The 11,602-nt window shown below is 42.1% G+C and overlaps 1 protein-coding gene across 1 annotated transcript in view; it reads left to right on the forward strand.

Moving 5' to 3' along the window:
- The window catches only part of SLC6A15 (solute carrier family 6 (neutral amino acid transporter), member 15), a 35,791-nt gene that overhangs the window by 16,984 nt on the left and 7,205 nt on the right, over nucleotides 1-11,602 (forward strand). The window contains exons 4-7 of the mRNA XM_015405488.1: nucleotides 1,856-2,037; nucleotides 6,656-6,766; nucleotides 10,198-10,439; nucleotides 10,550-10,742. Coding sequence (XP_015260974.1) covers nucleotides 1,856-2,037; nucleotides 6,656-6,766; nucleotides 10,198-10,439; nucleotides 10,550-10,742 — 728 coding nt within the window. The remainder of the gene's footprint in view (nucleotides 1-1,855; nucleotides 2,038-6,655; nucleotides 6,767-10,197; nucleotides 10,440-10,549; nucleotides 10,743-11,602) is intronic.

An 11,602-nucleotide genomic window follows, 5' to 3' on the forward strand; every position in this document is an offset into this window, starting at 1 on the left:
TCTTTCCCTTCTCTGGCGGCTACATAGCCTCTCCCCTTTACCTGCTTCCTTCTCTTCTTCTCACCTCCTAGCCTACCTTTATCTGCTCCCCTTTCTTCAGCTTTCTGTCCTTCCCTCCCCCAGCAATATTTCCCTGGGAAAAGTCTGGCTGGGTTGCACAACTGTGACATTGCTGGGCCAGGCCCAGTTGCATGGTGGCTGCTATTGGGGCTGGGCCTGGCTTAGCTCAGCTGGAAGGTAGTGGCTGCCATGGCCTTCCCAAGCCCAATGGCATAGTGGGTGCCATTGGGACAGGGCGGGGCCTGGCTGGGTTCAGTTATGCTGTGGTTGGGGCAAAGCCAGGCCCAGTTGTATGGTGGCTGCTGGGGCAAATGGTGAGTTTCCAATGGTTTCCACTAGGACTGTCTCCCATGAGTTCTTCTAAATCAGGGAATATGGCAGGGAAAGGGGCTAGGACCCTTTCCATGGCTTTTTAAATCTCCAAGTCCACCACTGCTCCTCCCACCACAGCTTTTCAGAAACCATTTTACAGAAATCTCAGCAAGGTGTAATACCATAGTGCCCAACTATAGTCTTAAATCTTCACAGGCCCCGGTCACACAGGCCGGATATTGTGGGAGGGGGAGGCGTGGCTAATTGCCCTGGAGGAAACTAATGTGCGGCCGCCCGAGCACACGTCCCGGTCGAGGTCCCATGGTTAGGGGGGAGATGCCGACCAGACGGGTATCCTGCAGCGTGGCACAGAAGCCATGCCGCGCAATTGCACTAGCAATCGCTCTTTGTGTGCATGCGCTGTTGGGCGTTGTTGCGCAACCTGCGGAGACTTGGGAGACAAAAAACCCCCTTGTGTGCGACGAACAGCAGCGGGCGCCAGATGCCACCTAAGTCCAGCAGAAACGCGATCAGACACCCGCCCTTGCCCCGCGGTTTCCGGAAACTAGTACCTCGGAGGTACTAGTTTTTTACTCCGCATCTTCGGCGGGAAGCCTCGGGTTAGCCACGGGAGCTCTAAGCTTCCCAGATGTTGCGGTGTGATCGTGCCTGGAAAATCTGCCTACCATCCATGTCGTCAGCACGGCCAATGCTCCATGTGACCGCAGCCACAGTTATCTTGGAATAAGGTTCACTTAACACAGTGGGATTTACTTCCCGATAAACATGCACAGCGTCAGGCTTGATGTTATGATAGATATACATTGCTTATAATTGATCAATTACTTACAATTTAAATAAATGAAATTGATAAATTCAACACTCAGGGCACTTCCACATTCTCATTTCCCGTGCTTGTAAGTTCCTGTTTCTTCAGGGTTCCCCCCCCCATTCTTCGTGTGTTTTGCTCCCTCAAACTCATTTTAATCACAAAATAGCCATTCAGAAATCTCTTCCTTACACAAATAAGGTTAACAAATGGACAGGGGGAAAAATCCTGTCCCTTTAATAGAGATTTATTGTGTTAAAATGGGCAGTTAGAGTTTTCTGTGGAATGATGTTAAATAGCATCACCTGATAATTGCTTACAGATCAAACTAATACTAAAGGGAGAGCGAGAGGGGCTTTAAAAGTTGACAAACTTATACACAAATCTTGAAGAATATACTTACTTTAACAAATAGATATAGGAGGGCTACATGATATTCGACCACTTGCTTTTATTGTGCTATGCCAGTTTCATAAAATAAAAGCTTCCTTAGTTTCCTGAATTATTGGTAATGTCAGTATGTGTATTTTGTAAATGTGTGTACCATGTTCGGTAAGAACTATTTTGAGGTTTTTCTGAATGCCTTGGGTAATAGCTTATGTATTACTTTCTACCTAGAAGTAACCAATTCTTGACTTGTTTCTATTTTGTCAGTTGTGGAGCCAGAGTGTGAAAAAAGCTCAGCTACCACCTATTACTGGTACCGAGAAGCACTCAATATTTCTAACTCTATCTCAGAGAGTGGAGGTTTGAACTGGAAAATGACTATCTGCTTATTGGCTGCCTGGGTGATGGTGTGCCTAGCAATGATCAAAGGAATCCAGTCTTCAGGAAAGGTGAGTCTGTGTAGCCCTTCTTCACATTTGCCATCTGAATTCTTACTTACCACACCCCTCTACCCAGCTTCTCATAAAGTTTGTATGGGCAGGCTGGAAGCTATGACTCATTGTGCTTTTTTGTAATCCCAAGTGGGGAAATGTTGGTATCTAAGTATTAAAATTGTAGTCTATTAAATCCAGAAGTTGTCCTTGGATAAAAAGAGCGAGGGAGTGTTGCGGTATGAGAACTCTTTTTTGTTTTCATTTGCTGTAGATTCTGCTGATAATTATATCTCATTTTCAGTGTAATGCTTATACATGCATGTAATTAAAACGAAACAGAAGAATGGATTTGCCAGGTAGCTCTCTCCAAATTGTTTTTCTTTTCTGGATCTGGATCAGACCCAAAAAACAATCAAATACCCCGGCCAGGTATCAAAGATGGCTTTTCAGTATATCTGTGCCACAGGAGACCCCCAACAGAAATGAAGAGCCGACATTCCATGTTGTAATTCATGTGGGGTATGCAGGTGAGAAGATACACATAAAAAGGGATCAGGCCAGATTAAGCTGGCAAGAAGTTGTGCAAAGGTATTAGCCAAGGAGCGCTGCAATGTATAAGTGACAAGGCAGGTGACATGGCTAGACTTGAAGAAGATAGAAGCAACAGATATCAGGGTTTGCAAAGAGAACAGGGACTTAGAACAGGACACAACACAAGAAAATCAATATGAGATGAAATGCCACAAGCATATGTATGGAATAATGGCTGATTAACTAAGTACTCTCAGCTACTTTCAGGCATTTGCACTACAATTCTAAGAGTGTTTTTTCTGGGAGTAAGCCACCCTGAGCAGACTTTAGTAAGATTCTGAGTGGACCTGTTTAAGATGGCACTGTTATCAAGCTAAGAATGATCAACCTGATCTGGGGACAGTTCCACACATATGCTTAAATGGCAGTTGAGTGATGGATAATAGGATTGTTTATTAACAATAATTTCACTCTCACTTTCTGGGTTTTTTTAAGTGATTCATTTTCATTCAAGTCATAACTGATTTAGTTAGTCAATTTGTTTTTCATATCCACTAGTTTCAATGGGAAACACATTTCTGACTATAACTTTTTCCAAGATGGAAGGAGACCTTGGGGTTGTAGTGTGTAGCTCAATGAAAATATCCACCCAGTGTGCTGCAAGGAGTGAAAAAGGAAACTCCATGCTGAGGATTATTAGGAGAGAGACTGACAATAAAACAGGCAACATTATAGTGCCCTTGTATAGATCTATGGTGCAGCCTTACTTGGAATGCTGTGTGCATCTGAAAAAGAACATTGCAAAGCTGGAGAAAGTACAGAAGAAGGCAATCAAGATGACTGATGTATTCGAGCATGTCTCCTATGAGGGAAAGCTGAAGAGTCCAGGACATTTCAGTTTAGAAAAAACAACTAACAGGAGTCATAACAGAAGCTTATAAAATTATGCATGGGATTGAAAGAGTTGACAGAGAACTTATTCTCCCTCTCCCAAACTGTGGAACTTGAGGGCATATAATTAAATTAATGGGTAGTAGATTCAAGGCCAACAAAAGGAAATACTTCTTTACTCAATGGGTGATTTAAAAAGGTGGAATTCCCTGCCAGAGGATGTAGCGATGGCCACAAGCATAGACAACTTTAAAGGGAGATTACATAGATTCATGGAGGGTAGGTCTATCATTAATTTCTAGCTAGGGTTGTCAGCCTCCAAGTCTAGGCGGGGGTTCCCCTGCTTCTGGGGGTTCCAATCTGCCTCCAGCCAGCTGGCCAGTGGAGGAAGCCCCTCCCCAAGCCCCACCCCCAAGAGCGGTCACCTACGGCCACCCCTCTTCCTCCCCTCCTGCAGAGATTTAAAGGACTTCTGCTGGTCAACAGGGAGCACATGGCCCGTTGATCAGCTGGAGGGCCCTTTAAATCTTTCAGCAGGGAGGGAGAGGGGCTGTCACTGGCCACAGCTCCACATTTATTTATTTATTTATTTAATTCAATTTATATCCTGCCCTCCCTGCCAGTCAGGCTCAGGGCAGCTTACATTAAAAAGTTAAAATACATTTAAATACAGATAACAGACATCATAAAAATAAAAACATAACAAGTAAAGTGCTGGTGGCAGCATAACATTGTATAGTGATCCCAGTAGGTCATGGTGGAATGGTGACAAAGGAGTATATCCCTTGAAAGGATATTTTTGTGAGTGGGGTGGGGGCTGTGGTACACGGGGCTGATTCAGGCCCATGCACCATGGCCCCACTCACTGTAACAGCCCCCTCCTTCCCTGCTGAAAGATTTAAAGGACCCTCCAGCTGATTGGCGGATCACATGCTCCCCATCGATCAGCTGAAGCCCTTTAAATCTCTGCAGGAGGGGAGGGAGAGAGCTGGTTGTAGATGGGAGTGGGGCTTGGGGACAGAGCTTGGGGCATCCCTGCCCACCCCTGGAACACCCACCAAATCCCCCCACCGGAGCAACAAGGAAACCTGGTAACCCTGCTTCTAGCTGTGGTGACTAAAGGGAACCTCCAGTTTCAGAGGCAGTAAACCACTGAATACCAGTGCTGGGAGGCAACATCCGGGGGAAGCCTCAGCCTCTGTGTCTTGTTGTTGGCACTCCAGAGTAACTGGATGGTGACTGTGTGATACAGGATGCTGGACCACGTTGACCACTGGTCTGATCTAGCACAGCTGTTCTCAAATTCCCATATTCTTATGCTTAGAATCAGGTTCATGTAGTCCAACCCCCTGCACAATGCAGGAAATTCACAAATACCTCTACCTCTACACCCGCAGTAACCACTGTTCCACTCCACACCCAGAAGATGATAAAAAACCCTCCAGGATTGCTTTCTGACCCCAAAGTGGCAATTAGCATTTCCCTGGGTGTGTAAAAAAGGGCCACAAGAACTAAGCACTAAGACAACACTTCCTGCCCTCCTTCTCATGAACTGCCTAAGTTCACAGAATCTGCATTGCTGTCAGATGGCTATCTAGCCTCTGTTTGAAAACCTCCAAAGAAAGAGAGCCCACCACTTCCCAACGAAGCCTGTTCTACTGAGGAAGTCAGGAAGTTCTTCCTAATGTTTACCCGAAAACTCTTCTTATTTAATTTCAACCTGTTGGTTCTGGTCCGACCTTCTAGGGCAACAGAAAACAACTCCACACCATCCTCAATATGACAGCCCTTCAAGTACTTGAAGATGGTTATCATATCACCTCTAAGGCTGTGGTCACACATACTAAATAATCCACTTTCAATCCACTTCCAGTCCACTTTCCAACTGGATTTTTACTGTGTGAAATGGCAAAATCCAGTTAGAAAGTAGATTGAAAGTGGATTATTGAGTGTGCGTGACTGCAGCCTCAATCGTCTCGTCTCCAGGCTAAATATGCCCAGCTCCTTCAAACTGTCCCCATAGGACTTAGTCTCCAGTCCCCTCACCATCTTCACTGCTCTCCTCTGGACACATTCCAGCTTGTCTATATCCTTCTTAAATTGTGGTGCCCCAAACTGAACATAATACTCTAGGTGAGGTCTAACCAGAGCAGAGTAAAGTGGTACCATCACATCTTGTGATCTGGACACTATACTTCTGTTGATACACCCCAAAATCGCATTAGCCTTTTTAGCAACCACATCACACTGCTGACTCATGTTCAGTGTATGGTCCACTAAGACCCTTAGATCCTTTTCGCACATACTACTGCCAAGACATGTCTCCCCCAACCTATAATTATGCATTTGATTTTTCCTACCTAAATGCAAAACTTCACATTTATCCCCACTGAAATTCATTACATTTCTTTGAGCCCAGTTTTCCATCCTGTCAAGAACATGCTGTATCCTGACACTGTCGTCTTTCATATTTGCTACCCCTCCCAATTTAGTACCATCTGAAAATTTAATAAGCATTCCCTCTATCCTTTCATCCAAATCATTGATAAAGATGTTGAGCAAAACAGGTCCCAGGACAGATCCTTGAGGCACTCCACTTGTTATTGCTCTCCAAGAAGATGAGGAACTGTTCATAAGCACTATTTGGGTGCGATCTGTCAACCAGTTACAGATCCACCTAACAGTCATAGGATCCAAACCACATCAACAAGAATATTATGTGGAACCTTATCAAAAGCCTTACTGAAATCAAGATAAACAGAGATGAACACCGCAATGCTAGAGTCGAATTCGACTGGCTTTCAAGCAAGGGAAACCTTTACCTTTACCTTAAATTGTTTATTTATTATTATTATGCTGGTATATGTTGTGCACTGCCCTGAGCCCTCCAGGGGAGGGTGATTTATAAATCCAATCAATAATCAGCCAGTCGTATAAAACATGGTATTCCTTTTCTTGAAAGCAACACAGCTGTTTTCTTGGTGACACACTTTATTTCAGTGGTGTTCAGAATAAACTGGAAAAATATTTTTTTCTAAACATTAGATTTCCTCACAAAATAGAAGAAATGGATTCGCAAATCATAATTGTTGTAGCTGTCCTTATTTAAGATGGCACAATTCATTGATTTGGTATCTGGGTTTTATAAGCATGAGATATGAATGGTGAGAAATGGTGAGAAATGAAGTAAAATCCCCTTCGTGTTTTTCAGATCATGTATTTTAGCTCCCTTTTCCCTTATGTGGTACTTATATGCTTTCTAATCAGAGGGCTGCTCTTAAATGGTTCACTGGATGGCATTCGTCACATGTTTACCCCCAAGGTATGTACTTGGTTTCTACCAATGATTTGCCTGTATTAGACATTGTTTTATGACTGAATGATTTCTGGTGTCACTTCAGGACCAGATTATATTTAACTAGTTGAGATTAGTTGATTGACTTAGAGTGTAACTGCTGTGAGAAAATGTTTCAGCCCAAATAAAGTTCCATCCTATTTATACTGTTATAACTAAGCCTTCCCCCACAGAGACTAGGGTCTTTTCCCATACAATGGGTACTTCCCACTGACATGGGATCTCAGCAAGGGGGAGAAACCCGCCTGTGTGAAGGAGCCTGCTATAGATAAGCATCCACGCTTCATCCATAAATGTACGCATTTACTACTCTCAAGCCAAGATCACCACAAGGGCAATAGGATATTTTACTATAGGATAACTAATCTGCGTTAAGTGCTCGTGAATATGTTTCTGTAGACAGCTGCACATGCCAAATAAAATAATATATGTTAAGTGATACTTCTTTTTGTAGTAGAGTTGATCATGTTACCTAGATGGTACATAGCAACAGTGACAAATAATGCAGCCACAAAACATAAATGTTTCATGAGTGGCCAAACAACAAGAAACAAAGTTTCTCAATGCTCTGCTGTCTTCCAGTATTCCCTTCCACTGCTTCTTCCCTTTCCCGGCAGCCATCCCATAACCAAAGTAGTTCCACTTTCCCAAAGAGTCTCATGCTGCCCTGGCCACTGCGGTCCTTTTTCCAGTTTGGTCTCCTCCCTAAGACCCTCCTCTCATGATGCTAGCTACATCAGTAGACCTTTTGAAGGAAGGTTGGACAAGGATGTCATACGATGCCATTTTTAAAATGTGGTTCTACATCAAATAATCATGCCATATTGATTTTGACTGTATCTATCTGTCAATCTGTAGGTCAAGTGTCTATCGTTCTCCTCTACTCTATGCCTTCTAGATATTTTTACTTTTAAGTCACTTTCATTCAGCTACTCAAGATAGGCAACTGATATGCAACCACATATGCAAACACAAGATACGCAATCACATTCAGTTCCATGCACGCACACACACATATGCTTACACACACATACATATACGATGTCACCCTTCTATAATGAAGAAAGTGAGTTTGTGCAAATACTTTGGGTAGAATAACAGTCCGTGAGAAAAAGATGGCAAGATACCTGTAGAAAGTAATAAAACCTTACCCTATACTGGACTATTAGCAAAGCTGCTTGCATCTTCCAATGGGCTGTCTTTAGTCACTGTGTCCTAATTTTAATTGAAGATAATCACCAGTCCTCCCTCAAGATCACATGTACAAGATAGATATAAATTCCTCTTAAAAGACACTCCCTTCCCTGAAGCCAAGTATGTAGTAGAATAATGAAAATATTACTCATTTTTAATGATGAAAAACTAAGCTAGGCAGATGATTAAGAGATTTAGTAAAAGTCACACGGGAAGTCAAATGCAGCAGCTGAACTGGACTGAGTTAATCCTAATCCTTTGGTATGTGGGAAATCATGGCCAAATTTCAGAATATTTTCAAGATTCTCTATACATTTGGGGCTGTGCCTTAGTTGATCTTAGGGAAGCATTTTGTGTACCCTTCTTGACAAAGAATAGTGCATTAGAAAACAGCTGATATCAAAATCCCATGGGTAAAATGTTTCCACCACAAAAACCTGTATCTTTTGGCATAAATTCACCAGCCATAACTCCACACACCTGTTCCCCATGCTCCATAATGCATTTATTTCATAATCCTAGAGGTACTAACAGTACTCTTAGAGATCTATTCCTGAGACTAGGTCTTTCTCTGCTACTGTACATGGCTTCTAGTTGAGGTCTGTTCCTCCTTGCTTTATATTATTCCCAGAAGACCATTAGAGTAATTTCACTTCTCTTCAAGTTATCTCAGAGTAATGTGTAAAGAAGCCCTATATTTTAACTTCAGTGGGTCTTTTAGTTTTGGGACCTAGAGATAATTCCATATATGAAGCCAAGTCCTAAAATGAATGTAAACGCCTGATGTAGTGTAATTTTTTTTGATCTTTTTAATTATGAGGCTTTCATAATATTATGTATTCTAATCTAAAAATATCCCAGCTGATTGAATGAAGGGGTGAGAACAGTGGTAGCCTTGTATCTCGTTCAGCTCTCTCCTTCTGTTGTAACCAGTGAGACTTGCATAACCTTGACTAGACTGGGTTCCAAAGCCACTGTATTTTAGAGGTGAGGTTCATATAGTGTAGCAAATGTATGCAACTGTATGCAACTGAAAAACTGCTTCAATGCAATGGGCACATAAAAAAAACATTCAGTCCAAACAACTTGTAGAAATTCAGAAAGAATTAAGAGTGTACAGTTAGTGCCATCTAGTGAGAATACACTGGTATGACTACATATATGAAGATTTATATGTGGGGCACTGTGGACAAGGTCTCTCTATATTTCCATCTGAATATTTTTTCTTTGTAATACTATGCATAGTTATAGAATAATCTTTTTCGCTGTGTAGATATCTAGGAGATTATTAAGTATAGTAAAACCAAAACTTTTTCTGTAAGAGGGGAAAAGTGATAATGGAAATAACACAATGATTAGCAGTTTGGTTTGTCTGTTACCAAAATTATTAGTACTACTGACACCAAAGATATATTTAAAATTCCATCAGTGAGATCAATATGCACTAAAATTCCACATCTGTTCAAAATGAGTAGTCTCAGTTTCTTCCAGTGGAGACTACTATACAACTAGAGAAGGAAAGAAACAGAAGAACAATTTGGCATTTCAACCCCCACCTCCCCAGATATTTAATACCAACTTCCAGTTTTACCTGTTTAGGGGAAGAAATGTTCCAAATGGCTAAGCATATTTATTTTCAAAGGAACTGTACTGTAACTCTAATCTGAAGTTGTGCTCCTGTTTCTCAGCGGGTGTTTTTACACTAGAAGTGCAGTATGAGCAGAGTTAAATGCTTCAAAATCCATTGTAGTCCATGAGTTTAGAAGGGTGCAACTTTGGATTGCACTGCAGATGTGTAATGTATACCACTTGATTTTGGTGTTCCTGTCCATCCTGCTTAATCACACGCATTAGTTGCTAGTCTACCAAATAATTGTTGCCGCTTCATAAACATAAATGTGCTTGAAAGCCATGCAGACAAAAAAAACACCCATTGATAATACTGATCACTCTTAAGAAACAGCAAAAACAATTGATCTGTCATGTCTTGACCAACTCATAATTCAGATTTTTTAAAAAAAAGGCTTCCTAGATTATCCAGTGGTATATATGTTACATTCATTTTTGGTCTGGATTCTGGTGCGACATTTGGGTTCAGGATTGAGGATGATGTGGGTTATCTTTCTGGATTATTTGTTGCCTCTCCGTATGGGAGAAAATGCTGCATTTTGTAGCTGACATCTATTGTGTCTCATTTCAAACAGCTTGAAATAATGCTGGAGCCCAAGGTCTGGAGAGAAGCTGCTGCTCAGGTGTTCTTTGCCTTAGGGCTTGGATTTGGTGGAGTCATTGCCTTTTCAAGCTATAACAAGAGAGACAACAACTGCCATTTCGATGCTGTTCTGGTGTCCTTCATCAATTTTTTCACTTCTGTGCTGGCAACTTTGGTGGTGTTTGCTGTTCTGGGCTTCAAAGCAAATATCATAAATGAGAAATGCATTATCCAGTATGAATATTCATTTCTTTATCCATTTTTATAGTCTGTTTCATGTTAGGAATGTACAGAGGGAGCCTTGGGATTGATTGTGTGTATCTGTATTTCTTTGTGTTTTCCAGGAATTCTGAAAAGATTGTCAAACTTCTGGAAGTCGGCAATGTTAGCTGGGCTGTGATACCTCCTCATATTAATTTTGTTAACATCACAGCAGAAGATTATAATTTGGCTTATGATATGATAAAGAAAGTCAAAGAAGGAGAGTTTTCTGCTCTTGGTCTGAAACCCTGCTTAATTGAAGAGGAGCTTGACAAGGTTAGAGTGATTCTTCAGCCTTTGAAGAAAGAAGTACAAACAAATGACAGTTCAGAGCCAATATGGAACCATGCTTGTTTTAATTGTGCCTAATTTATGAAACAAGGAATGGGCCTGCATGTGATCACTGAAACCTGGCTAGCCTCAACAATTCCTGTTTTTCCCCTCCATACCCCGCCCCTTTTACTTAAATGCCTCGCAGAATTGTCCTGCCACCTGCCAGAATTGTCAGACAACCAACCACATACCTAGAGTGTTTAGAAATAAAGTTCCAAACCTCACCAATGCTCCTGCAAGAGTCCTCATGCACACCCCCGTTTCCACTCACCCAATGAACACATGGGCGATCTGTATTAAATGAGCTTTACTAAACAGAGGAAACAAGTAACAAGCCAAAATAGCTGTGAATACTGACACAAGCATCTAGTGTTCCACATTACCTGGGTATTATTCCTAACTAGCAGTAAAGCCTGTTGTGAAAACAATACAACGAGATCTAGAAAGAGGCTCTGGGGGAGTGCTCTGGCTTTGGGCAAACAGTGTCAATTTGCTGTGGTGACCTCAGCAGGGTATAATGACAGAGTCCACTGTTTTCTCCAGAGGAACTGTTCTCTGCTACCTGAAGAGCAGTTGTAATTGTGAGTGATCTGTAGCCCTCACCTGGAGATTGGCAGCAAATGTTACCCAGGACAAAATGGCTGGTTTGGAGGGTGGAGTTGGCAACCCCATCTCCTTCCCAGCTAACCATCAACCTACCATTATCTGCCCCTTTGACTTCTGCCCTCCCTTCTGCAGAGCAGTTGTAATTCTGAGTGCTCTCCAGCCTATAGGCTCCAATCGGGACCTGTTCTGGGCGGTGG

The sequence above is a fragment of the Gekko japonicus genome, unplaced genomic scaffold, assembly GCF_001447785.1.
Source record: "Gekko japonicus isolate JY-2015 unplaced genomic scaffold, Gekko_japonicus_V1.1 scaffold2091, whole genome shotgun sequence".
Taxonomy (NCBI): domain Eukaryota; kingdom Metazoa; phylum Chordata; class Lepidosauria; order Squamata; family Gekkonidae; genus Gekko; species Gekko japonicus.